Source organism: Setaria italica, chromosome II (assembly GCF_000263155.2).
Source record: "Setaria italica strain Yugu1 chromosome II, Setaria_italica_v2.0, whole genome shotgun sequence".
Taxonomy (NCBI): domain Eukaryota; kingdom Viridiplantae; phylum Streptophyta; class Magnoliopsida; order Poales; family Poaceae; genus Setaria; species Setaria italica.
Genome location: NC_028451.1, coordinates 21,889,670 through 21,915,770, shown reverse-complemented (window position 1 = coordinate 21,915,770; position 26,101 = coordinate 21,889,670). Strand labels below are relative to the sequence as shown.

General features: G+C 45.2%; 2 protein-coding genes, 2 long non-coding RNA genes and 1 pseudogene across 5 annotated transcripts; 4 read left to right on the top strand and 1 right to left on the bottom strand.

Annotated features, from left to right (window-relative positions):
* Positions 1-12,064: 12,064 nt before the first annotated feature.
* LOC105913763 (protein FAR1-RELATED SEQUENCE 5-like) lies at positions 12,065-12,886 on the bottom strand. The gene has a single exon (XM_012843635.1). It carries the CDS (start codon positions 12,884-12,886, stop codon positions 12,065-12,067), a length of 822 nt encoding a protein of 273 aa, XP_012699089.1.
* A 971-nt stretch (positions 12,887-13,857) lies between these two features.
* LOC101770103 lies at positions 13,858-16,705 on the top strand (annotated as a pseudogene).
* Positions 16,706-17,298: 593 nt separating this feature from the next.
* Positions 17,299-20,358, top strand: LOC101777220. Its single transcript, XR_001163255.3, has 5 exons — positions 17,299-17,701; positions 18,623-18,951; positions 19,054-19,203; positions 19,291-19,420; positions 19,824-20,358. It is a non-coding gene; the product is annotated as an uncharacterized LOC101777220 (long non-coding RNA).
* Positions 20,359-21,691: 1,333 nt separating this feature from the next.
* Positions 21,692-23,150, top strand: LOC101776810 (zinc finger MYM-type protein 1-like). The gene is made up of 2 exons (XM_022824287.1): positions 21,692-22,891; positions 23,097-23,150. Exons 1-2 carry the CDS (start codon positions 21,692-21,694, stop codon positions 23,148-23,150), a joined length of 1,254 nt encoding a protein of 417 aa, XP_022680022.1.
* A 657-nt stretch (positions 23,151-23,807) lies between these two features.
* LOC111256282 lies at positions 23,808-25,394 on the top strand. Of its 2 annotated transcripts, XR_002676309.1 has the most exons (3): positions 23,808-24,223; positions 24,601-24,671; positions 24,975-25,394. It is a non-coding gene; the product is annotated as an uncharacterized LOC111256282 (long non-coding RNA). The 2 variants fall into 2 exon arrangements; XR_002676310.1 differs by lacking the exon at positions 24,601-24,671.
* The last annotated feature ends 707 nt before the right edge of the window (positions 25,395-26,101 follow it).

Genomic DNA, 26,101 nt, shown 5'->3' with positions numbered 1-26,101 from the left:
TTTAACCATGCATGGTGAACCTAACCTCACGACATCCGCGCACCACCGAGGGTCACTTCCTGTGTCGGCCTTCCCCATCAATTCCCTAACTCATGTCGGACCCACTTCCCTTGGTGCAATGTTCCACAGACCGGCCTCTGCCGTTCTGTGACCACACTTGCCACCACATGCGGCCGCAGGGGAACTTCGTTCCAGAGACAGTGGATCGAACCGCTCACGTTTAGGTTCAATCAGGTACTAGGCTTCCCCATCCCATAATGGGTATGAGATTAGTACTTTCAATCACTTGATCACGAACACCACCACTGTCGGGCCTTAACAGATTGAGTAAACAGACGGGGCGATCAGCCGACCACCAAAAGAGTTAACCATAACCCTGCCCCGTCCATTGTCCTTATAGTTGCAACAAAAGAGAACATCCAACTCCTATAACTCGTGAGCGACAGGAAATCACTCGACTTTTACCGAGTCCTATTAAGCATTGCCACTACTCAGACCCAACAGGCTAGTGTTCAGATCAAAGGAACTATGTCATGCATCTAGGGTTGCAAACAACTCCTATACGTAAATGCACATTCATGAGAAGGAAGGCATGTGCAAGTTTAGAAAATTGGATTCATGCTCCAGGGCTTGCCTTCAAGCGGAGGGGAGGGGAACTGGTCTTCAGCGGTTGCTGCTTCGGCTTCTGGGATTGGCGGCTCTGCTACAGCTTCGTCTTCAGACGCCGGGTGTAGCTTGTAGGTGCCGTCGGCGAGATGTAACTCTACACGAATGCAAATGCAAGAGTTAGCACTTAGACGGTTATCTCAACAACACTTGCAAGTTAAACCTCGGACACTTGTAGCAAAGCTACAGAAAAGGTGGGGGAGGGGAGTTCAACTTTAGTTGGTGGAGAATAGGATAAAAGGGTCGGATGGGGGCAAACTTGTGATCTGACCCTTAAAGTTAAGGAATAGCTGTGCTGGGGTCCTCAGACTTAACGCAGAGAAGTCCCCGATATTACACAGATACCCTCGGGTCAAGGAAAGGATATAGCCGAGCCCTCGGGCGAGGTGGATAAGGGTCGGTGAATAGACAGGGTCGGGCGAGATTGAAAAAGGGGTCGGGCGAACCGGAAAGGGGTCGGCAGCTTACCTTCAGGTCTACTGGTGAAGGTTTGGGGTCAGGAAGGAACAGACTTGGATGGAAAGACTTAAGCACTAAGGCTTGGGCGGTGGCGAGGTTTGACGGTGCTCCGGCGGTGGCGGTGCTTCTTGTGGGCAACAAGAAAGCTCTAGCACAGCGCGGAGGAACAGACGGCTTGGTGGATTGGGCGGAGAGGGGAACTTCTCAAGAGCTCAGCGGGAGTGCTCAAGTGCTCTCAGAGTAGGGACGGCGAAACAGCGATGGCAGAGAAAAACTCTGGTGGGACTCTGGTATGCCGTTTTATAGCAACGCGGAAGAGAGAGATTTTCGAGTAGCACGAAGATCGGGAAGAAAAGGATGGAGTGCGCTGCTATGGCGGCGATTGAGCAGCGATGGGCGGTGGAACAGAGCCTTGGAGACAGGGTCTTCGGCCATTGGGCACTGAAGACAAGGCCAGCACAGGCGCGGCTTTGCCGGGATTTAGATTTGGCGGAGGCGAGCGTGGTCTGGTCGCGTCGAGTGACGGATTTGACTAGCGTGTGACAGGAAGAAAGGCGCTGCCAGCGAGGTTGCAGCAGGCAAGGTGACAGGGCGAGCGGCGGCGCGGGCGAGCGCGAAACAGCGGCTTGCCGGGGCACATTACTGGCGAGGCGGGAAAAGGAGCTGTTGCAGCCGGAGTCGGGGTTGGCGAGGGAGGTATCGTCGTGGAGTGAGCTTGTGGGCGGCACGACTGCAGAGAGGCGGAAAAACCGGAAGGCATCGAGGCTTGCAGCCGGGGAACCGGGCGAGATGATGGGCGCGGGTCGCGAGGCGGTCTGACGCAGCAGCGGCAAAACTCTGCCACGGCGGCGACGGGGCACCTTGGCGTGACCGGTGAGGGCGTGAGCGAGACGAGGTGAGGCAGAAAGGGTTGCAGGGGGCTTTCGCTGCGATTGGGGAGGAGGGCGCGCTGATCCATCCTGTTGCGGCCAGCGACTGGGCGAGGCGGCGGGCGTCGGAGAGATCAAGCCACGCGGTGGGGGAGCTCTGAAGCGGGCGCATGCTGCTCAGGCGCGTCTGCCTCGGGAGATCCGGGGAAAGATTTCGGGTCCACCAGTTAGTCTCGGTTTCTCCACTGCTCCAAGATTGGAAGGAACACTGCCTTTGGACTTAGAAAGAATCGGCGGTTTTGGGTTGGGTTTTCAGGGGTCAGGACTGAGAACCGGATTTTGAGCGCTTAAGCTCCGGAAAGCTGAGACAGCGGGATTAGGGACTTCAGTTGAAGATTAACTCGGCTGATTATCCAAGGTCATTACACTGGCTGATGGCTTCATTAAACCAGTGATCTTACGACGTTGTGTACTATCATCCATCAACATTGGATTGACTATACTTGTCATTCCGGTGTCATTTCTGAAGGGACTTCAGTAGCAAATGCATGGAATTATGCTGCAAATACTCAAGTGTCTGCTAGTAAGGAATCTGGAACATTAGAAAAACATGTTGTAATTATATTGCCTCTGCTTCAGTGCTCTTCCTTCAAGTGTCATGGATAGGGAGTCTGCAAAATTAAATAGGCCTTCAAAACTATAGCTTGCCGCAAAATAACAACACAATATAAAACAGGTTTAACCCGGCCCAATGTTTCGGTTCCAAGGTAGTCAGATGATCACTTCACAACATTAAGATTACACATCCTCCATGTCCCAACCTTGTTCAGAATGCTTCAGTAGTAGAATAAGGAACATGGCCCTCACAAAACATTTTCCTAGCATGAAAGTTTTAGCAGTAGGGAAAATATTGCAACTGCATGGGCAGACACTTTCGCCAAAAGTTGGATGCATATATGTATATGCAAACATGGGGATGCTCAGCTAGCGATCAGTTCATCACGTGGGAAAATTTGCACATGTACTGTTCTTATAGACCCATGGCATTTTTTCTTTTGAAAAGAGACCCATGGCAATTTATCAACAAAGGTCTATGGCCATGAATAACAACTGCACCTGGCAGCTGTGAAATGACTGCCATGGGCAGTTTGGTGGATGAGCTAGATGGAGGTTGTTGATTCTTCCAATTCTACCGTACCATCACTACTATGTGGATAATTGGAACTTTGGAACATAGGAAACAAAAAAAATATTAGAAAAATATATAGAATGAATGGAACTGAAAACTCAGGAATAGTTGTAGGACTTGGTTCCTTAGGGAACTGATCAACAGAGAGAACACTAAACTATGTCTCGACCAAATTGTAGGCCCAGGGGTCGATGATACCTACAACGGTAATGCTACCATTAGGGCGTCTGATGCCATACCCACCCGTCCGGACGCGCCATCCACCATCCGTTTGATCCGACAGCTACAGTCACACGTTTCCCTTTAGTTCATTTCTTCCCCCACTCCTCCTTCCTCTGACGCATTGCCTTCTCTTTCTATCGCTCTCCACCTGACGCATCGCCGGCGATGGGGACGCCACGGCCGGTGGGAAGGACGCTAGCGGAGGCCACCGGCGGCGAGCCAAGCAACGACCATGGCGTATCCTTGTGCACGCGGTCATGCCGCCTGCTCCCGGTGACCCGCGATTTGGATCAAGCGGAAGACCCCGGCGATTTGGCTACCCCGGTGGAAGACACCCCGAGGTGAATCGGGCCCCCGATGATATTCAAGCCAAGGACAACATGCGTGCGAGGCTAAGCAGTGAGTGATTTCATCTTCCTTCGCATATTTGTTACGGTATAGCCTTAGGATTTCGTTCCGGTTAGGGTTTAGGATTCATTCGTTAGAAGACTTTGTATCTGGCCATGAGTTGATGCATGATGCATCCGTTAGAAGTTTAATGTGTAATGTTGCAACAATTCTTTTGATATGTTAGGAAATATCTCTGAAAATGTTGCAATTAGTCAACTCATTTATTTGTACTTGTTTCACTAACTTTTTATTTTTGACATGTTTCAATAATTGATTATCAATGTGCACCTGGTGATTTAAGATGTTGCAAAAGTGTAGAGGTTGTAAGTTGTGACATACAGTTAACCTTTTCATTTTTAGATGTTTCAATAATTGATTATCAATGTGGCACCTAGTGATTTGAGATGTTGCAAAGGATATTTTAGATTCTGAAACATTAAATTTTCATGTTTATGTTTATCTTGCAAATTTTTCATGTTTCAATCATCCATGTTGTCTTTTCCACTTTTCTCATGCTATTGTTGATGCTTTGTTTTTTATTTTTGTTTGTAGGTAAGGTGCACTTAAGCAAAAGATGAGGAGCACTTCAAGACTAGGTTCTCAGTTTACAGAATTCGCGATCTTCTACCTAGTGTTGAGGATGAGCAGAAGCAGTGGATCAACAATGCAGGCTTTGGTGCCCTATTGTCTTTGTCTAAGTTTTCTGTGTCTGTGAAACTTGTCAAATGGATTCTTAAACATGTGGACCCTTTGCTCCGTGAATTCAGATACAGAAACAAGGTCATTGTATTCAAACGTGACCTTATTTGCAAGATTCTTTGGCTGCAAGACAACAGCATCCCCTTAAGGCTATCTGGTGATTCTGAAGAGGTCAAGAACCTTAGAGAAGTGTACAAGGACGATGAAAGAGCATAGATTGCAAAGTGCAAAGAAATTGTGCAATATAGCAAGGATAGGGACTCTTTTGTGAGGGCTTTCTTTCTATTGGCTTTAGGCACTATCTTCAATCCCGGAACCGCCAACTATATCAGCCTTAAATATCTTCATAGTCTAGTTGACATTTCTGAAATCAACAGCTTTGACTAAGCCGGGCATGTGTTAGAGGAGCTCATGAATGAAGTCAAGAAGTATCATAAATTCACACCTGATAGGCTTGAGAAAGACCACCAGATGGGATCTTGCCTCATCATTCTAGCTGTATGGTTATTCAAACATGCTTGTCTTTTTAATCATTTTACCCTCTTTTGCTAGTGGCTTTTCATTTTGAGATGTTTCAATAATTGATTATCAATGTGGCACCTGCTGATTTGAGATGTTGCAAAACTGTAGAGGTTGTAAGTTGTAACATACAGTTAACCTTTTCATTTTGAGATGTTTCAATAATTGATTAGCAATGTGGCACCTGGTGGTGATTTCAGATGTTGCAAAACTGTAGAGGTTGTAAGTTGTAACATACAGTTAATCTTTCCATTTTGAGATGTTTCAATAATTGATTATTAATGTGGCACCAGGTGATTTGAGATGTTGCAAAACTGTAGAGGTTGTAAGTTGTAACATACCGTTAACCTTTTTTCATTTTGGGATGTTTCAATAATTGATTAGCAATGTGGCACCTGGTGATTTGAGATGTTGCAATAGTATTAGATGAAAAGGTGTTGCAAACAAATTAATGAATGTACCATATTGTTCTATCCTTAGGTCAACAATTTTTTGGTGTATCTTCACTTATTCTTGCCCATTCATTAATTCTATGATCTTATTCTTTTTCCAAAAAATAGATTTCTTACATAGACCATCTGGATTTGCCAACCGATCGAGGAGGGCATCAATTAAATTACAACCTGCCTCGCATCTGCAATGTTTAAAACGTAGACTTTGATTTTTTTTGGCAGTTGATAAGAACATGTTTGCATTGGGCAATTCATTTGGAAAGCTCCCCGTATGTTCTTTTCATCCTCTCTCTTCCTTTATTTATGTGCTTTTTATTGTTTTGTTGTCAGTTCTCAATTTTTATTTCATGCTTGTTTTCATGATTAGTTTCATGACTTCTCCCGTACTCCTTATGGCGAGGAAGTCCATGCCCCTGTTGCTGCTGAGGAACTCCCTGCCCCTGCTGCCACTAAGGAAGCCCCTACCCCTGCTGCCACCGAGGAAGAAATCCCTGCCGTCAGCTCTCTTGATGATTGGCTGCACCAACCACCTTCATCAAGCAATCCTTTAGATTAGGTTAAAAATCATGTTTCATTTTTAGTTTCGTCTTGTTTTCATCTCAAAAAAATCTCTGTTGCAATTCCTTCATTGTTTCAAAATATTTAATGTTGCTTTAGTAGTTCTTTAATGTTGCACATTATAATATAGGTGTTGCAGGAAATCATGGTAGTTTTTTCTTGATAAATTCTGCACCTATATTTTTGGATTCATTTAAATGTATGTTGTTGTAGTAGTTCTTTAATGTTTCATAATCAACATATAGGTGTTGCAGAAAAATACATCTGTTTCTCAAAGTGTAATATGTTTCAGCATTGTTACACCAATGTTTCAGCACACATTCTTCTAATGTTGCATGCCAACTTTCTATTTTTTTTCATGTTAAGTTACATCCCATCTTGTTGCAATGTCCTAACACTCTTTTTATTTTTTTTATAATTCTAAAAAATAGACCCCTCTCCAGTATCAAAATATTGCTGCTCACTATAGTAAACTTATGGAGCAGGATGTTCTTTAGCTTGCTGATGTTGTCTCTACAACAATCAACGTGCAAATTAAAGATCAGGTCATGGCTATCTGGAGGAGGTGTCACATTGAAATGTTGGCTAAGATGGCAGATCTAGCGAACATGGCCAGGAATGATGGTGGGGAGTTGGTGTAGGGATACGAGGTAGGCTACGCTAGCGCAAAATAAAATTTTTCTACCGTGTAAATCAGGAAAGCTGCCGTATATGGATCACGGGATTACCACTCGACGCACCGGTGCGGAAGATGTAGAATCGCGTCGGGGCAGTGAAGTCGATCAGCGTAGTTAAACACATAATCGATCACATCGACGTCGAGCAGCTCCTCAGCAGCTCGTCCACGTGCAGCAAGGTCATCCTCGTGTCGCGGCTCGTCGTGGGCTCGTCGGCGGCTCGTTGTGGCTCATCAAAGTGCTGCAGGTGCAACACCTCCAAGGTATCCACACATGCAGGGAGGAAGCGCCGCAAGCCGGACTGCTAGATCCCTGAGTTGCAACAGGGCGAGGGCGTAGGAGGTGCGACAGATGTGCTTTCGGCCAAAAGGGATGAAACCCTAGGGCGCCCCACCCCTCTATTTATAGAGGTTCCTGACGGGCCTCTGGGTCCGAGGCCCATTAGTACTTCTAAACCTGATCCAACTCAGATCATATCCGAATTGGGCTTCTAGCCCCTTAAGTGTGTGACCCTATGGGTTCGGATACGTATAGACATGGCCTGAGTAGTCCTACTCAGCCCAATAGTCAGTATCGGCCTCTAGCAAGACGTGCCAACTCCTATACGCACACGAAGATCATATCATACGAACCATCACAACATCATGTACATGCTATTCCCTTTGCCTCACGATATTTGGTCTAGCTTCAAGCCGACCGCTCTTTCTCGATCCTGTGATTCGGAATCCCTCTATAGGTTAACTCTTAACCGTACGTAGCATGGCCATGCATTTCCGGATCCGATCACTCGAGGGGTCCAGAGATATCACTCTTAATCAGAGAGGAGCAAGTCCCATCTTGATTGACCATGCCTCACATCATGCTTCCTGACAAACCCGAAAGCTACATTTTCAACTACCCTGTTACGGTAAGTAAGTCGATCCACATCTTGAGTACATGTGACAATCTCAGGTCTAAGGACAAAGCATACATGTTGTGTAAAGAGAGAACTACTTCTCGTGTTGGGTCAGTCCTAGCACATGTCTCTACATATGCCTACATTATTAGTTTGACATCTCTATGTCCATGACTTGTGAAATATAGTCATCAACTAATACATGTACTAGTCTAATATTCATGTGTGTCCACACATGAACTCCGACTAGGGACAACTTTTAGAATCACCATACAAGTAAAGAGTTCCACATACAATTCACATAATTGCAGATCAATTCAAGTAGCCTTTAATGGATATTCAATGAACACAATATACAAATCATGGATACAATCAGATATCATCATCTCTATGATTGCCTCTAGGGCATACCTCCAACAGCAGGGACATCCACCACCGATGGTGATGCAGCAACGCCATCCATGTGTGCTGGTGGTTCAGATGGTCCAACCTCTACTGCCGCTGCCACAATAGATGCATCAACTAGCACTACAGGACCGTCTGGAGCCCCCACCAGCGGTGCTGGTTCACCTGTTGACAAGAGAAGTGACGATTCAAGTTATCTTGACGACATCCCTTCATTTGATCTCTTTGTCAGCCAAGGAATTGAAACAGATTACTTGACCCCACTAGCAGCAACTACTAAGGGTGACCTCCTTTTTACCTCTTTCTATCTCCATTTTCAATCTTCTTTTCTTACACATATTTGAGTAATTGTAATTCTTTTTTTTCCAGCTGATCTCACCATTGATGAGACCGATGTGAAGAAGCCTAGGTCAAGTACATATGACAAGAAAAACAGAAGGAAGAGGGCTGCTATTAATTTGAACCTAGGAAAGAAGCTGAAGAGAATGAAATTAGATGAAGAAATTATCATGGCATATAACAAATATCTTAGCAAAAGGATATTGAAGAAAGTGCCAAAGAATTCAAATGCGATGAATGATGTGCAACAACAAATGGGAGCTCCTTTTTATTTCTGTTATCTTTAGATTCTGATAAAAAATTTAATGTTGCTACTTACTGTTCTACATGTTTCAATAGTACTAGTTAAATGTTTCAAGAGATAGTACTTCTTCCCTTCATGTTACATCATGTCCTTATCTCTCTTTTCAATGTTGCTGCTTACTGTTCTACATGTTTCAGCAGTACTAGTTAAATGTTTCAACAAATAGTACTTCTTCCCTTCATGTTACATCATGTCCTTATCTCTCTTTTCAATGTTGCTTCTTAATGTTCTACATGTTTCAGTAGTACTAGTTAAATATTTCAAGTAATAGTACTTCTTCCCTTCATGTTACATCATGTCCTTATCTCTTTTTTCCCAGCCCACCCTTTTTCAAATCCCTAGCTTCCATGTAACTTATGATGGGTTCTATAAATCATTCAAGCAAAGGGGGGAAATTAATAACAAGGTGATGGCCTTACAGACTTATCAATTTAACATTGAAGAAGCTGAATTGCGTGAGAAGGACAACAACATTGTGAAGAAATTTGCTTTCTCAACTGTACTCACTGTAAGATTTGAAATCTATTTTGCAAATACTTTTTATTACCTCCATATACGCCAGCAGTCATTTTCATAGTTTTGTAACTTTTTTTCAAGAACAAGCTAAAAATTGAACCTGAAAATTTCATACAAGACAGCTTAAACACAGCCTTGACAAGGTTGAATAAGACTTGGAATCTCTCCAAAATGGATCTGGTACTGTGTTGCATAACCAAGCTGCCTTTTATTCCATCTTTTTCTTATCTACATGTAAAGTATTTTCCATAGGCGCGCTCTTCCTGAATGCATGTCCTCTAAATATTTTGTAGTTATTTTTCCCTGTTGTCGAAGAAGGCCATTGGGTACTTGTCAGTGTGAACATGTTTCTAAAGCAAATTTGATGGTTCAATTCTCTCGGTGCATCAAAGGATACGATATGTTTTGTTTCTGCCAAGAATGTGGTCAGTACTCTCAAATGTGCTTGTCTTTTTTAATCATTTTACCCTCTATTGCTAGTGGCTTTTCATTTGAGATGTTTGAATAATTGATTATCAATGTGGCACCTGCTTATTTGAGATGTTGCAAAACTGTAGAGGTTGTAAGTTGTAACATACGGTTAACCTTTTTTCATTTTGGGATGTTTCAATAATTGATTAGCAATGTGGCACCTGGTGATTTGAGATGTTGCAAAACTGTAGAGGTTGAAAGTTGTAACATATAGTTAGCCTTTTTCATTTTGAGATGTTTCAATAATTGATTAGCAATATGACACCTGGTGATTTCAGATGTTGCAATAGTATTAGATGAACGTACCATTTCATTCTATCCTTAGGTTAACAATTTTCGAAAAGCATGTATACAAGATGGGGTCCTAAACAAAGATGTCTCTCTGTTTGACTGGAAATATCCCACGGACTACCTGCAACAAAAAACTTTGTAAGTTTTACATCATTCATGTGGTTAAATAAAAAATTATTCATGCAGTTTTTCATCTTTCCTCACTATGTTTCCTGATTACCCGATTCCGTTGGTTTTAGGCATGATTGTGGGTTATACACAATGCTATACATGGAGTCATGGAATGAGAAGAAGATGGACACAACATTTCAGCCGGTATTTCTTTGCAATTTGGCTACCTAATTCTTGTTTGGCTACCTAATTTGGCTTCCATCTTTTTCGTTTTTTTAGCACATGATTGGCAATTACAAGAAATTAGCTGCAGGGATCCTCCTACTTTCTCTAACTAAAGAGATCCAGACAAGCGAGTTTGTTGAAAATTATTGCAACCAGTAACGACATGTGTCGTTGTCATAGGAGTTTAGCTCTATGTCTAGTTAGTAGTATTGGATCATGGAGTCTATAACTATCAACTTTAAAATGTGAAGGTTTGGAGTATTCGGTTATGTGGGATACAATGTTGCGTTATGGATATGCCCTTATCTCGAACAATTTATTCAAATGTTGCAACCCCAATTGCATGTTTGTCATGTTATAAATCCCATTTTTCACGACATTTGAGTGTTCTATATCTGTTTACTAAATCCATTTCTATATGCAAATGTGTTCAACAATTGTTGCACCACATTATAGTTTTATATGTTGCCGCAGTGCATTTTATATGTTGCAATTCTGCTTTACCATGTTGCATAAATGTTGTCATTTCTTTTCTTTTTCGCAACATGCATTGACAACACATGAAACACCACAAAAGTGCTTTTGCAACATATGTTATAAATCCTTTTTATTTCATGGCCCTTGCGTGTTCTATATCTGCAAAATGAGTTTAACAAATGTTACACTACATTATTTTTTATTAATGTTGCCGTATTGTAATATTTATGTTGCAAACTTTACTAAACCATGTTGCATTAATGTTGTCATGCCATTTCTTTTTTCGCAACATGTGTTGACAACATTTGAAACACCACAAAAGTGCGCATGCAACAAAAGTGCGCATGTAAAAAATAAAAATAATGAAAATCAGAGGTTCAGCTTAGTTTGCTTTAGCTCCTTGGCGAGTGCCTCCGCCTTGGCCATGTACGCGCAAGTCTGTACACTACGACCATCTTCAAAGCAATATGAGCATGGTGGGTTTTTTTATGGTGGCTTCTTTCCTTTACCCTTCTTTTTCATTGCTTTCTCCTTAGTTTGCACCACTATCGACTTCAATATTTCTACCTTCTCCTTGGACGCCCCTTACAGTTTGTTCTTGGTGGATTCTTTACCATGACAGCAGGAGTTTGGGACTCTTGACCTGTTGCAACTTTGGACGCTACACAAGCCCGAACTTCATCTTGTTGCATTCCTTGCGAACCCCTTGCTGCCCTGACTGCTTCTACCAATTGATTGATCCCAGCTGAAACAATGGTGTACTTTTCAGGACCCAAACAACCTTCAGCTGCTAGTGACATCATTTTTCTGCACAATGCATTATACCTTAGTTTGTTTGTGGTCGGGACACCAAATGTTGGTTTAGCACCCGAGAGGCGTTCTGGTATCCTTATTGTCACTTCCTTTGACCATCTTCTAAGTAGATACTTCTCCAGAATTTTTTTATCATCCCTATTTGTGAAGACTTTCAGTATGTGTGGACACAAGAGGCCATCCCGGTCGAACATGTTGCATGAGCATGTATACGATGTTGCATCTTTATCAACAGTGACCGTGCGGACTCTTGTTGAATTTGGGTGCACAATTTGCATGGACCAACCCTGGTCATCACCAGCCACAACCCCTACCTTGAATCTTGTTGAATCACGCAACAACTCCTAAAATTTACCAAAGGCTTCACCATTGTAGAATGCAGCAGCTTGCTTCTCGAAAGCATACCTCCCCATAGTGGTGGATCCGAAATCTCCCCCTTGCAACACTCCTTATTCTCTCTTTCAGCCCTGGTGTCCATGATGTAATCATAATGTGTAACAAATTGCAACACTAAGTCCTAAGGGTGAACAACCTTCTTGAACAATGAATTCATGCTTTCCAACCTCCCTGTCGTGCCTGTGAAGGGGAAAAAGTACCGTCTGAAGAATGGAGGTGCCCACATCCTCCTTGTAGCAGACATACTTTCAAAGAATTCATTTTCTTGCAAGTGGTATTTTTCCTCTTTCCTTGCCCACAACATCTTGAATCCTTCAGGTGTTTCAGTCCAGTTCACACAGTAGTCAAACTCCTTGGCAAAGTCTTCTTCCTCACTAATAAGCCAAGCAAGCTTATCATTCGCCTTGCTCAGCACATGCCATTGGCAACATCTGTGTGTTGCGTTAGGGAACACTATCGCTATCGCTACTTTCATTGCTTTATCCTGGCCTGTTATTATGTTTGATGGTTCATGCCCACCCATCGCTCCCTTCAACCTTTCTAGCACCCAAACAAATATTTCTATTGTCTCATCTGGCAACAATGCACATCTAAGAAGTATGCTCTGCAAATGGTTATTTATCCCAACGATTGGTTCAAATGGCATGTCATATCTGTTGGTGCAATATGTTGTGTCAAAGAAAATGCAATCACCAAAAGTCTTGTACAGCTCTCTAGTCTTGCCATCCACCCAAAACAATCCTCTAACAACATTATTAGCATCAATCATTGGTGCATAATAGAAGCAAGGACTCTCAACTTGCTGCTTTTGAAAATACTCTAATGTTGCATCCAAATCCCTGAAGTTGAGATCACCTCTCAAGTGCGTCCTCATGTTCGAAACATCCTTGCTGCTGAAAGTAAGGTTGCCAAGTCCACCATGGAAATCAGCAAGCACCCCCATGATTTGTGTTGTGCTAATGTTTCTATGGTGTAGTGTTTTTAGCAGCTTATAATCAGCCCACGAGATGCTTCGATGGGACCTCAGTTGTTTTCTCACCCCGATCGCCTTCACCATGGGATGAGTATGGTCAGGTTGCATTACAAGGACTCTCCACTTCCCATTTCTCAAGCCAACTGCCACATGAGCTTTACAGCCCAATTTTTTGATGGTGTTGTGCTTCCTTGTTGCTGTGGTCAGCACAGCTGTTGCTGCTCTCTTCTTTGATCCCCCTAGTGTTGCAGTGTCATTCGTTGATATGCTTGCTGATGTGGTTTCCTCCTCTCCATCATCTGCTCCATCATGAGTGGCCTTCCTAGCATGAGAACATTCCCACTCTTTTTTGATCAGTCCTTTTGTGACATTTCTATTTCTTGAAGATGCCACTCTGATGCTAAAACCCATCTTCAAAGCATAGTCATTGTACACCCTTCTTGCTTCTTGTATTGTGTCAAATTCCATCCCAACACATGGCACAATCGGCTGTGAGCATACAACACTTCATCCTCATGGTAGACCTCATATAAACCAACCTCTACTTGCGCATACTCAGTAGAGTTTGTTGACACGCTTGCAACAGGAACCAACGCCCCATGACCTTGTATATCAAAGTTGCAGCTAATGTTACAGGAACAAGCAAAATTGATGTTCGAAACATAATTTTCAGAATAATGGTCATGTGCTTCAATTTTTCCTAGCACATTTTGCTCACCTCTATTGCAGCACCGCTGTTGTTGCTTGATGTTGCTGCAATCTGGGACGGCAGCTTCGAATAACCAACCTGTCGATTCCATGTTGCAAAAGGTTTATTCAGATGTTGCAAATGATAATATAAGATGTTTCGATCATGCGAACATGATTTACTTCAACTGTGTAAAGCCTAAGGATAAAAAAACCTTGTAAAATCAACAAAAAACCCAACATCATGAACACCCATGGTGAACCAGAAGCCCGTAATCCAAATTTTAGCCGAAATCTAACCTGCCCTGCGGAGCCAGACGACGACGTGTTCACCATCGAAGCAATTGCGCCCCTCACAACATCTGCACAATGGCGAATTTGGACCCTTGATGCGGAAGCCAAGCCCCCATGAACGCTGCTCGAGATACCTGAGCGGGTGGTGAGGGGTATCATCACAGGATCTGTAGGATTCCTTGCAACAATTGGGGGGCAAGTGGTCTGCATGTGGTTCATCTGGAGGGGCGAATTCTATTCTTTGGAGGAGATGCGACATCTTCACTCCCCGACGATGGATCTGGGGGTGCCGCGTCACCGCCTGAAGCACGCCCCTCCCCGAGCCGGGCGAACAAGACGACGCGCTGGAGCCGCTCGTGTCTCACAAAATTTTTCTAGGCGGCTCCCAATCGGAGGGCTGCGCGTGCGTCCGATGGAAGCGTCCGAACGGACATTCGGGCGCTAGCAGCTCCATACCTACAAAGGCTTCGTTTTGCTAATTGCTAAAAAAGAGACATAAGAACCACCTTGGCAAAAAAAAAATTATGTGAACCTGCTTAGATTTGGTAATCGCAATGTCAGTTTGGTTAATACAATTATGGGCAGCAACTCCAAGAGTCTCCTAAAATTTTTTTCCCCAAAATTATTTAGGCCCTGTTTAGATCCACCAGCTAAACTTTAGGTAGCTAAATTTAACGGCTAAAGATCAAAAAAAGCCCTAGCTAAACTTTAGCTGGTTAAAGAATTCTTTAGCTGGTTGAACCCAACTAAAACTGCCTAAACCAATAAAAATCAAAATACCCCTCAGTCCTATGTGCGGCCTGCACTCCCACCTCTCTCTCTCCTCATCCCGATCCAGAAGGAGCTCCGGTAGCGGAGGAGGATGGCGATGCCGGCGCCTGGATGCCGTGCCCCGGTAGAGCAGCTTGTCCGCCGTGCCGCCCGCTCCCCACGGTTGGAGCTCGCCTGCCGCGCCGCCGCTCCCGCGGTGGGAGCTCCCCCTCGCCGGGGATGTGGGGGGAGGGGGCCTGTGACTTCCAGCGCCGCCTCTCCCCGACCGGTGGGAGCTCGCCCGCCGCACCACCGCTCCCTGCGTCCGCCCCTACCGCCATTCCCATGCGTCGGCACACCCTCCGGCAAGTCTTCTTCCATGCGGCGACCTGCCGATGCCCGCGGCGCGCCCCCTCCCTCATTGTGCCTCCACCGCCCGCATCGCCTCCTCCACCGCTGGGAGACGTGGCGCCTCTGCCACTGTGGGGCCGCTGCTCCCACGCGGAGATGGGCTCGAGCCGCTACTCGCCGCTTCCTCATGGGGGCCGCCACGTCGCTCCCATGCAGGGGGGCACCGCGGGCCGGACACCGCACTGGGGTCATCGCTGGCGCGCCCACCTTCCAGCAACCGTCTCTCGCCGACGTGCTGCAAGCGGATTCTCTGGGAGGAGGAGAGGAGGGGAGGATAAAAGAGAAGATAAGATGAGAGGAAGGAGGGTAGTATGGTAATGACTAGCATTGAACTAGTAGATCCAAACATCCTTTGCTATTTAGCTAGCTGAATTTTAACCAGCTAGAAATATGTTTCTAGCTGACTAAAGTTTAGATAGGTGGATCAAACAGGGTTTTATTGGAAGCTCTACTAAAAATTTCTTTCCCCAAAATTATGACACCTCACAGCAGATCTCCAACAATAAACTCCCTAATACTTCAAATCCAACCACGTCAGCACATGTGACCCCTCAGTTGGGTCGGCATCAACTCCCCTCACGATTTGTTTGACTCTGTCGCGCTCCAAGCGCCGCTGCCCGCTGCCGCCAATTGCACCTCTCCCTGCGCCTCATTCTTTTGCCGCCGCGAGAGGAGGCGCGCAGCGAACCGTGCTTCTAATTAGTAAGCAGTTTATTAGCTAGTAAAGTATCTAGAATTGAAGATCGATCGAGCAAAATCCGTCAGCGAACCGTGCTTCTAATTAGTAAGCAGCTTATTAGCTCTTTTCTCTTCTCACGGTGCTCCTCCTGGCACACTCTCTAGCCTACCTGGCCTAGACGGCCGCGTGCACCACCGGCAGTCATAGTGCTACCTCCTTGACTATGTTTGCCACAAGCCCTGCGACACCCGCTAGATCTCCATCGAGCTGGCCGGCCACGTGATCCAACGCAACAAGTGGCTAGGCCTCCCCGACTACCACTTCCTCCTCGTCGTCATCGTCCGCTCCGGCATCGGCGAGGAGACCTACGCCCCGCGTAGCATCCTCGAGGGCCGCGCGGACTCGCCCACCCTGCAGGACGCACTCGACAAGATGGATGCCTTCCTTGATGACGCCGTCAGCGAGCTCTTCACTCTGGCCGGCATCGCGCCCCGCGACGTCGACGTGCTCAAGTTTGCAACGTCTCCATGCTCTCCCCGGTGCCATCGCTGGCGTCGCGGATCGTGTGCCGCTACGGCCTGCGCGAGGATGTCGCAGCGTACAACCTTGCCGGGATGGGGTGCAACGCTGGGCTCATCGCTCTGGACCTCGCCCGGAACGCGCTCCACACTCGGCCGCGCGTGCTAGCGCTCGTGGTCCCGCCGATGTCCATCGCGCCCAACTGGTACTCCAGCACTGACAAGTCCACGATGCTCGCCAACTGCCTGATCCGCAGCGGCGATGCGGCCGTCTTGATCACCAAAAACCCGGCGCGCCGCGGCCGTGCCAAGATGAAGCTCTGCTGCCTCGTGCACGTGCACATCGGTGGTGGTTGCATCTGCAGGTTTCTTGCGCCGCCACCGCACAGCTTGCCGCAAGCCCGCAACCCACGAACTGGCATACGCGAGGAAAGAAAAACACGGAAATAGATCACGCGCGTGGGAAAGGACTAGCGAGGGGGCGACTGGGGAGGAGAGGCCGTGCGGAAATATGTGGGGTGCCGAGGCGTCGGATGGCATCGCCATATTTTTTCTATGCATTTGAGGGAGCTGTTGGAGGAAGCGTTTTTTTCCTATTTCCCTCTTAATAGTATTAGGGATAATTAAAGGAAGCTCTTAAAAGTTGCTCTAAATCTTTGAATGCAGATACCCGGAGACGAGTGAATATGTTTGTGAAGCAAATTTTAAAGGGCATGATTCGAAACCACCCACATCCTTCTACCTACGGACAGAGGCGGTGCTCTCCCTACAGCAGGGTGGGGCAGCTGCCGCAGCTACCGGCGGAGGAGAACCCCACTCCCCATGGAGTTTTAGGCAGCCGGAGCTTGGATCCGGAGGTCGGAGGCGGGCTGACGGCGGCGTTTGTTGTTCTGGTTGCCGGAGGAGGAAGGAGATAAGAAATAGGCCGTTCTGGGCCAGTGGTGAATGGTCCAAGTGGACAGCCCAATTAACTTTGGCCCATCCCAGCGCAACACCCTTTGGCCCTAGCACCACCTGACCGGCTAACCTTCTCTTCGCCGAATCGCCGTGCGGCGTGCGGCCGCGACCGCTCCTTCTGCCCGTCCCGAGCTCTCGGCAAGAACCCTAGCCGCCGCAGTGCCGCGCGCTGTCCGACTTCCCCAGCGCCGGCCTGGTCGGCGATTGCTGGTGCAGCTTGCTGGTGTCCCTGGCCGCCGGCCTGCCACCGCGGGGGAGCAAGGAGGCACTCTCGGCTCTCATGGTAGAGGAGGTGGGTGAGCAGGGGAGCGACGCCGGCGGCGGCCGTGGCCACGGCGTAGACGCTGCTGGGCACGGCCAAGGACGAGGAGCGGCCCCGGTAGCGGCTGATGCCGAGGAGAAGGAACAGCCGGCATCGGCGTTGGGCGAGGGTGAGGCGCCCTCAATTGCCTGTCTTGCAATTGGTAAGAAGAAGATGGTAACAAAAAGGTAAAATCAAGTGTTCATCTCTCAATTCAATTGGAATTCTTAGCATCTCTTCATGTACTCACTGTGGTACTATGCTGTATTTGTGTAGACATTTCAAGCTAGCAAGAATTGGACAATAGACTTGCCTAGGCCACCAAGAATAGACATGATTAGTTCTTGTGTTAGTAGAGTATGTGTTAATGATTATGTCATATATGTTTACTTAAAAAATAATTGTGTTATGACATCTTAAACCGTCGTATCTGTCATTTATTTGCATTTGGTGATTCTACTGTTGTGATTTCAATATAAATGTCGCATGCGAATGCCGTCTTTTTTTTGTTGCACTTATGTTCGACGTGCAAGTCTGCCCCACCTAAAATTTTCAGCCAGCTCTGCCACTGCCTACGGATGCTGATTAAATACGTACAAGTTGAACGTAGCAGTCCATCTTTACTCTGTATCAGTAACCAGATAAAGGCAAGACATTGGTATAACCTTTTCTTTGGCTAACCATTTAGCTAGCACGTGCTAACAGATTGATAATGATATTGTCATAAAACAAAAAAAAACATCAAGATTCACTTCCTCACTTCTTTTAAAGTTCATCAAAATACAAAAACAAAACCCCAGCCATATAGTTCTGTTGCATATTAGGTACCAGTACAAGTGCATAATCACTGAGCACCTAGCATAATCATCAGTTGATCATGTACGTGATTATATTTAAGCAAAAAAGTCAGACCCTACATATTAGTGTAAACTCCATGATGCCAGGAGTATAGTACAGTACATCCACAAATGATGATCAAAATTCACGTCCCTTTCTTCATGTTGCCCATTGTATTCCTCTGTAGCTCTGCAAAACAGGCCACATCCTGCTTCTTATTTCCATGTAATCTATCTGATGACTATGACCAAGCTTTGTTTGAAAATTTTCAGGAACAAGGAAGAAATAAATGCTATGCTCACATTGGCGTGAGAACGGTTTCACATGCATGCGCTGGCGTGTGCGGCCTTCCATACCCGTGGGCCGTGGCATATCCTCAGGTAGCGGACCAGTTGGTGCTGCACGCCTACACCACGTCTCGTCTCAGCCAGCTGCAGTTCCCGTCAAAGGAAGCCATCTCTGCTCCACTTCACACCAGGCGAGCCTCTTCTCTTCATCCCCTGCTCCTCTCCGTGCTCCTCCACCATCACCATCGAGCTCGTCCTCCTTGATCCACTGCACCCTGCTGATTGTCTGGTTCATCGGCAACTGATCCGAAAAGGTCAGCAATACTTGCTCGTTCATAGTTGCTCTTCCCCATTGGTCTTCCCCGGCTTCTCCCCATCTCCCCTCACATCTCACTCCATTCTCCACTCCTCCCCAGCTAGCGTCTAGCGAGCAAGATGAAGAATGTGGTGGGGAGCCCAGGGACCTGGAGTGGCCTGGCGCTGAGGGTGTCGCGATGCATGTTCGCTGCTGCCTCATACGCTGCCTTGATCTCTGCACCCGATCACGATGACTTCACCGCCTTCCGGTGATGCCAAAAAAAATTGCTAGCTTCTTTGATTTTAGGAGGTAAAGACATGATTCTTTAATTTGGGTCTCGTTTTCTTTCTTTCAGGGCCTTGCAAATTTCCATGGAAATGCAATTTCTTTGGAGTTTCGTGCTGCTTTGCGTTGGTATACACTGTTTGAGGACAAAGCGTCATCTCAACGAACCTGGTGTACTCATGGTTGTTACTTTTGACTGGGTAAGAAAATTATTTCTTTTGTGCATGTATGTATTCCACAATGAGTTCAGAGAAAATGGATTAAAATGATGGTAGGCACCTAAGTCAAAATTTTCCAAAAGCATATAGGCCTCTAAGCAGAAGTTCATATCCTTTTCTATAGAGTTCTTGAAAAACCGTACTCAATGTCCTGTTGGATTGTTTAGGCTCCTACATTCAAAGTTTTCCAAGAGCATGGTACTCAAAATGGAGTTCGTGTTGTCAGCTAGAATTCTTCATATATCCTTTAATTTGGAACAAGATTATTCCCAATAACGAAATATCATATTGCTTTACACCTTTCCTTCTGCAACCGTGCCATAAGAACTAGCAAACGAAATAAACCATGGAACATTATTGAGATGTGTGGGTGTGTTTGTTGCAGCTGACAGCCATCCTATCAATGGCGACTGCTTCTGCATCCGCTGCTGTGACCATTTATTTGTAGAGAGACTTCACCTTGTGCACGACGTACCCACAACTCCCATGCAGCCGATACAAGATTTCGGTTATCTGGCATTCATTTCTTGGTCATTTGTAGCTGCATCTTCGGCTTCATCATTTTGGCTGCTGACTTCTTTTCATCATGGCTAAGATTTCGCTAACGTACAGAGAAATCAGCAAGTTCATCAGCAACTTTTGAGCTGAGTTTTGCTGGTTACTACTCTTCCTCATTATTTGTGTATATTAGGCTTGTGATGGAAGTGAACAGAGGACGCTCTTGAAATAAAAGGTAGGGTGATCTAGGATGGGAGGTCGCCGGATCGATATCTGGAGATGCATGGATATCTGTGTCAGTAGGTGGTGTGTATATGCATACAATTTTAGCTCTTGAATGGAGTTACTAATGATGCAAGCATGCTCGTGAATTCTAGTTAAGAAATATAAAAAATATTAAGATACTTTTAAATGCTTCAATACCGACTCAAGTGAAAAAACATTTTTTAGATGATTTGAAACTGTCTACTACCACTAATTGTTAATACTAAATACTCACTCCATCCCAAAAAAACAAGCCATAATTGACTGTTGCATGTCTGCATGCACACCTACCAAATTGAGTATAATGACTTATTTTTTTTAGATAAGTTTTGAATTGTAAAATAACTTGTTTTTTGGACGGAGGGAGTAGTTCTGAAAAGTAAAAAAAAAGTGTATATTATGGTTACAGTTCGTTATTGATGTCCATGTTTCAATAGTCCGGCAGTAACAGTATATTGATTGAATTCATCTATTATTGTTAATGTCTCACGATCCAGCATATAAAAACATGAATTATTCCTACATATGTTTTTTATGACATGATTGAACACGAAAGCATATGCCTCAATTTCTTTGCAATACTCTAGTATCCTCCACCATAAATCAGATTGAAGTTAGATTGCTATAATGATGCTAATGAAAACTTCCGGCTTTATCAAAGACAGGGGCGGGCCCACTTAGATTCAATGGTATTCAATTGAATATCCATTATTTTTGTAAAAAAAAATCATATATATAGTGTATTTTAGGTATATGTATGAAAAAAACAAAAATATAGAAGTAGCACACATATTTCACTCAAAAAGACCCACCGGAGGCCAACTTCGCTCTCTGGCCCAACTGGCCAACCGGCCATCCGGCCCATCCGCCCACTCGAGTGCCCCATCCCGGCCCCCCCCCCACGCCTCACGCACAGTCGCACACACCAGTCACCAGCCGCCGGCTAGGGTTCACCGTTTAGGCGTTCACGACGGCGGCGCGGCGGCTGGAGGGGCGGAGGCGCGGCCGCGGGTCGCGGGCGGCCGGCGCGGTGCGCCGTGCGCGCGGCGCGCAGGCGCACGGAGCCGGAGCGGCGGCCGGCGAGCGGTGAGCCGAAGGCGGCTGGGGAGGCGCCGGGGCGGAGGCGCGGTGCGCCTCGGCGGCGCGGCGGCAGCCTGCTCGGCGCCTGGCGCGCGCCTCACGCCTGCACGGCGCACGCAGCCAGCCACGCAGGGAGCCAGGAGCGGCGGCCGGGCCGGTGGCTCCTCGGCGGGCCGGCGGCCGGCGAGCAGGCGGCGGCGTAGGCCGCCGTCCGACCCGGCGACCACGCGGTGACGTACTAGTGAAATTTTCTGCCCCCAATTGTTGGTGAAATTGAGGTAATCATTTTCAATTGTTTGTCAGATTGGAATAGCACATCAACTTGCAAAATGTAGATGCTCACAAATTTAGTTCAATGTGAAATTGTAAATATCTGATAACTTGAAATTGTGTAACTTTTAGGTTTGAACCATGAAGAGGAAGGGTAGTGCCGCTACTGATTTGAGGATTTTCATGGCAAGGGCTGCTGCAAAGAAGAGACAACCTGAACCGGAGAATGTTAATCAATCTTGCAATGAAAGTCAAATGCAAGTAGTGTTATTCCAAGGACAAAGTGGTAGTGAAACAAGCACGGTACCACCTGAACATGTGAGATCTAATCAGCCACCAAATGACGGTACAACAGGAATTGGTGAATCCATACCCGTGGAAGAAGATGATTCTAGTGATGAAGACAAGAATGATTATGGCATTGAGCATGATCCTGGATTGAGAGTTCCGATCTCAAGCTATGATGTCAATGACCAAGATTCAGTTAGAAGGGCATACATTGCATTGGGGCCATGTCAACCAAAGATGAAGAGGGATGCTTTTCCGCAACATGATTGTGGAGGTATGCGCCGCTTCCAACATAAGTGGTTTGCTGAATTTAAGTGGATTGAGTACAGTGTGGATAAAGATGCTGCATTTTGCTTTGTTTGCTATTTGTTCAAAGATAGCTGCAAATTTCCTGGTGGAGATGTTTTTGTTGTTGAAGGGTTTAGAAATTGGAATATGAAAAGGAGAATTCATAGGCATGTTGGTGCTATCGATAGTGCTCATAGTGAAGCTGAAGAGAAATATAGATTGTTCACGAGACCTAAGGCATCAATCCGTGAATCTGTTGCATCAAACACTTCACAATTCAAGGCTAAGTATCTGGCTGGCTTGACATGGTCACTTAAGTGCATAAGATTTCTGTTGCGTCAAGGGTTGGCTTTTAGGGGTCATGATGAAACAAAGGATTCACTCAACAAGGGGAATTTTCGGGAACTTTTAGCATGGCTAGCAGGAAACTTTGAAGAGGTTAATCTGGTGGTACTAGAGAATGCACCACAAAACTGTCAGATGATAGATCACAAGATCCAGAAACAACTCATTGATGCTTGTGCTCATGAAACAACCAAATTTATCATAGACGAACTTGGTGATGAGTGTTTTGCAATTCTTGCTGATGAGTCAAGTGATGCATACCTATTGGAACAATTGGCTCTTTGTTTACGTTTTGTCAATAAAAAAGGAGAACCAGTTGAGTGGTTTCTAGGTCTTGTCCAAGTTGAAGATACTACATCATTGACTCTTAAAGAAGCAATTCAGTCCTTGCTTCTGAAATATCAATTGCCCCTATCCAAGGTACGTGGTCAAGGGTATGATGGAGCTAGTAATATGAAGGGTCATGTTAATGGTTTGAAGAAACTAATTATGGATGAGTCCCCTTCTGCTTATTATGTTCATTGCTTCGCCCATCAACTTCAACTAACACTTGTAGCGGTTGCTAAGGAGAATACTGATTGTGATTGGTTCTTTGGGCAACTTGCTTATTTGTTGAATGTTCTAGGGATGTCTTGTAAAAAGATCCGTATGCTTCGCATTGCTCAAGCTGAATACATGATTGAAGCATTGAAATTGGGTGAAATTGAAACCGGGCAAGGATTGAATCAAGAGATGGGCTTAGCAAGGCCAGGTGATACACGATGGGGATCTCACTACAGAACAGTAATGCATGTTATGTTCTTGTATCCTTCAATCAAGAAAGTTCTCTTTAGGATTGGGAATGAAAGTAAAGGGGCTGAGGCTAATGGGGCTCAAACTATGCTCACAGTATTTAAGTCCTTTGAGTTTGTTTTCCTGCTACACTTGATGAATGAAATATTTGGATACACTAATGACTTGTGCAATGTTTTGCAAAAGAGGGAGCAAGCTATTGTAAATGCAATGGATCTTCTGGAGTTCACAAAGGTAGAACTGGATGTTTTGAGACAAGATTCTGGATGGCAAGAATTTCTTACCAAGGTCACTTCTTTTTGTGAGAAGCACAATGTTAAAGTTGTTGACATGAATGGGAAGTATATTCCTATGCAAAGATCAAGGCAGTTCTACAGAGGTGCCATTAATTATCACCGGTTTCATGCTGATATGTTTTTGGGTGTCATTGATAGACAAGTTCAAGAGCTCAATAATAGGTTTGATGAGGTAAATACAGAGCTACTTAGATGCATGGCATCATTCAGTCCAGCTAATTCCTTTTCTGCTTTTAATGTTGAGAACTTGGTTAAGCTTGCTGGGTTCTATCCACATGACTTTGAATTTCAAGAAATAAACCAGCTTCATTTTCAGTTGCACCACTATATCAATGATGTCAGAAATGATGAAAACTTCAAAAATTTGAGAAGTCTAGCAGAGTTGTCTATGATGCTAGTTAAAGAAGGAAAGGTTTCTCGGTATGACATTGTTTATAAACTTCTCAAATTGGTGCTTGTTCTCCCTGTTGCAACTGCTGGTGTTGAGAGGGTCTTTTCTATAATGAATTTGATAAAGAACAAGAGAAGAAGTAAGATGGGGCAGAAATATTTGAATGGTTGCTTGGTCACATTGATTGAAAGGGAATTCTTCATGCAAGCTAAGGATAAAGACATCATCGCTCATTTTCAAAGCATTGCAGAATGGAAAGTTGTCCTATAGCTTGTAAGTTGTAATCTTTGTTACCATTTTATTGTTTTAGCCTCTATTTATTTCACATGTTGCCACTTTGATATGTTGATCATTAGTAGCTGGACAATTTCAATTTCTGATAAATTTTATTAATCAATGATGCTGCTACCACTTAATTATTATGTGCTATAAAACTATAATTTAGTCTGTCATTTTTTTTTCTTGCCATCTTCAATTTTGAATACCCATAGTCCAAATCCTGCGCCCGCCCCTGATCAAAGAGATAGCAAGATAGCAACCCTAGAGGGTATCCACCGTGAGAGCTTGTTCCCTGATTCTGTGCATTTCGAAAATTGATCCATTCCTTCCATGCAAGAAACTTATGACTAAAATATTTCACTAACATACAGAGAACATCTGAAGTTTGTGCAACGGTTAAAGCTGGGCGGTTCCCTCTTCATCTTTTGTGATATACCTGCTCGTAAGTGACCACATACAACTCTTAAAACGGGAATATCAATCGTAGAAGAGGCAGACTGATAATACATAAGTCTTTTTACATACTACCACTTAGAGCATCTCCAGCAACTTCCCTTTCCCCAATCCAACTACCACATTGGGAGAGTTGATAAGGAAATAGTGCTCCAGCAGTCTTCCTTTTAACTTTCCTTTTTCCCAATAATAATTGGGACTGTTAGGGAAAAGGACTTCGGAGCCTCCTCATTCCAGGACTTTATGAGCGGATGACATAATGTGGTGAAGTGTGGTGATCTCATATTTGCAGGAATGGAGAGTTGGCGCGAAGAGGTGACTTCGCGTACCGAACGATGGTTGTCGCGAAGTGAAACTGCACGCGCTCGGACAACGTCGCGGATGAGGCGCCACAACGGCTTCGTGGTCGATAAGGACGCATGAACGAGGGCAGCTTGTGACAAGCGAAGTCAATGGCTGGTGGTGGTGGCTCGGGAGACCACTCGCGATTCCGATGGGGAGCGAAGTGATGAACGCATCTTCGGATAGATGGCCCACTCGAGCTTAGATATAAAGTGATGAGTTGTAAAAGGGTGTGACTAAAGTGGTGTAATGTTACTGTAATACCCTCGAATATGCTTCGCACAAAGCTAAAAGGGGGGAGTTGTGCTGTAAAGTGTAAATATTACGGTCATATAAAATGGGACCGAGAGGAATGCAAACTGATACGTTACGATAAAGGGGGAGATTTTCTAACCTCTCCCGAAGTCATTTTCTCAGTTCTTTGTCTTTCTTGTGACCTTAGTTTGGAAACTAGTTGGCCCCAGTTGGGGAACGGTTTTTACCCCAACAGTTTTTGCACCCACCGTGCTTCGTTCCTTTAACCTCAATGACGCTGAACAAGAAAGCAAAAAACACCAATACACAAAATGTTGCTGATGACCCGTCAGCAGCAGCAACGAATCCCCTGGACATCGTACCAAGTTCTAGGCGGGTGCGAAGACAAAGTGAAGACAAAGTTGAAGCCGAAGACATCGCTGACCTGACCGATGCTGGAGTGGAAGACGAAGACGTGGCGACTTTCAAGCAAATCGAAGCAAGATTGTTGAAGAGGTTCAGAGATGCACAGTCCACATCCAACATCCAAACAAGAGCACAAGCCGAGGCAGCCATAGCGAAGGCAAAGGCGCCACAACAAGATGACCCAGAGGGAGAAAAACACAAATACCAAGCTATGTTGAAAGAAGTAGTGAAAAAGAGAAAAGTGCTAGAATAGTTACAGAGAGAAAATGCAAGATATTGTATGACAAAGAACAGCACAGTTGCAAGAACATACGAAGATATTGCTGACACAGATCAACCCTTTGTAGGCGCATAATGATAACAACCCAATTCAAGTCGAAGAGGGTCAAAGTGATAGTGAAGAGTATTGGGAAGATG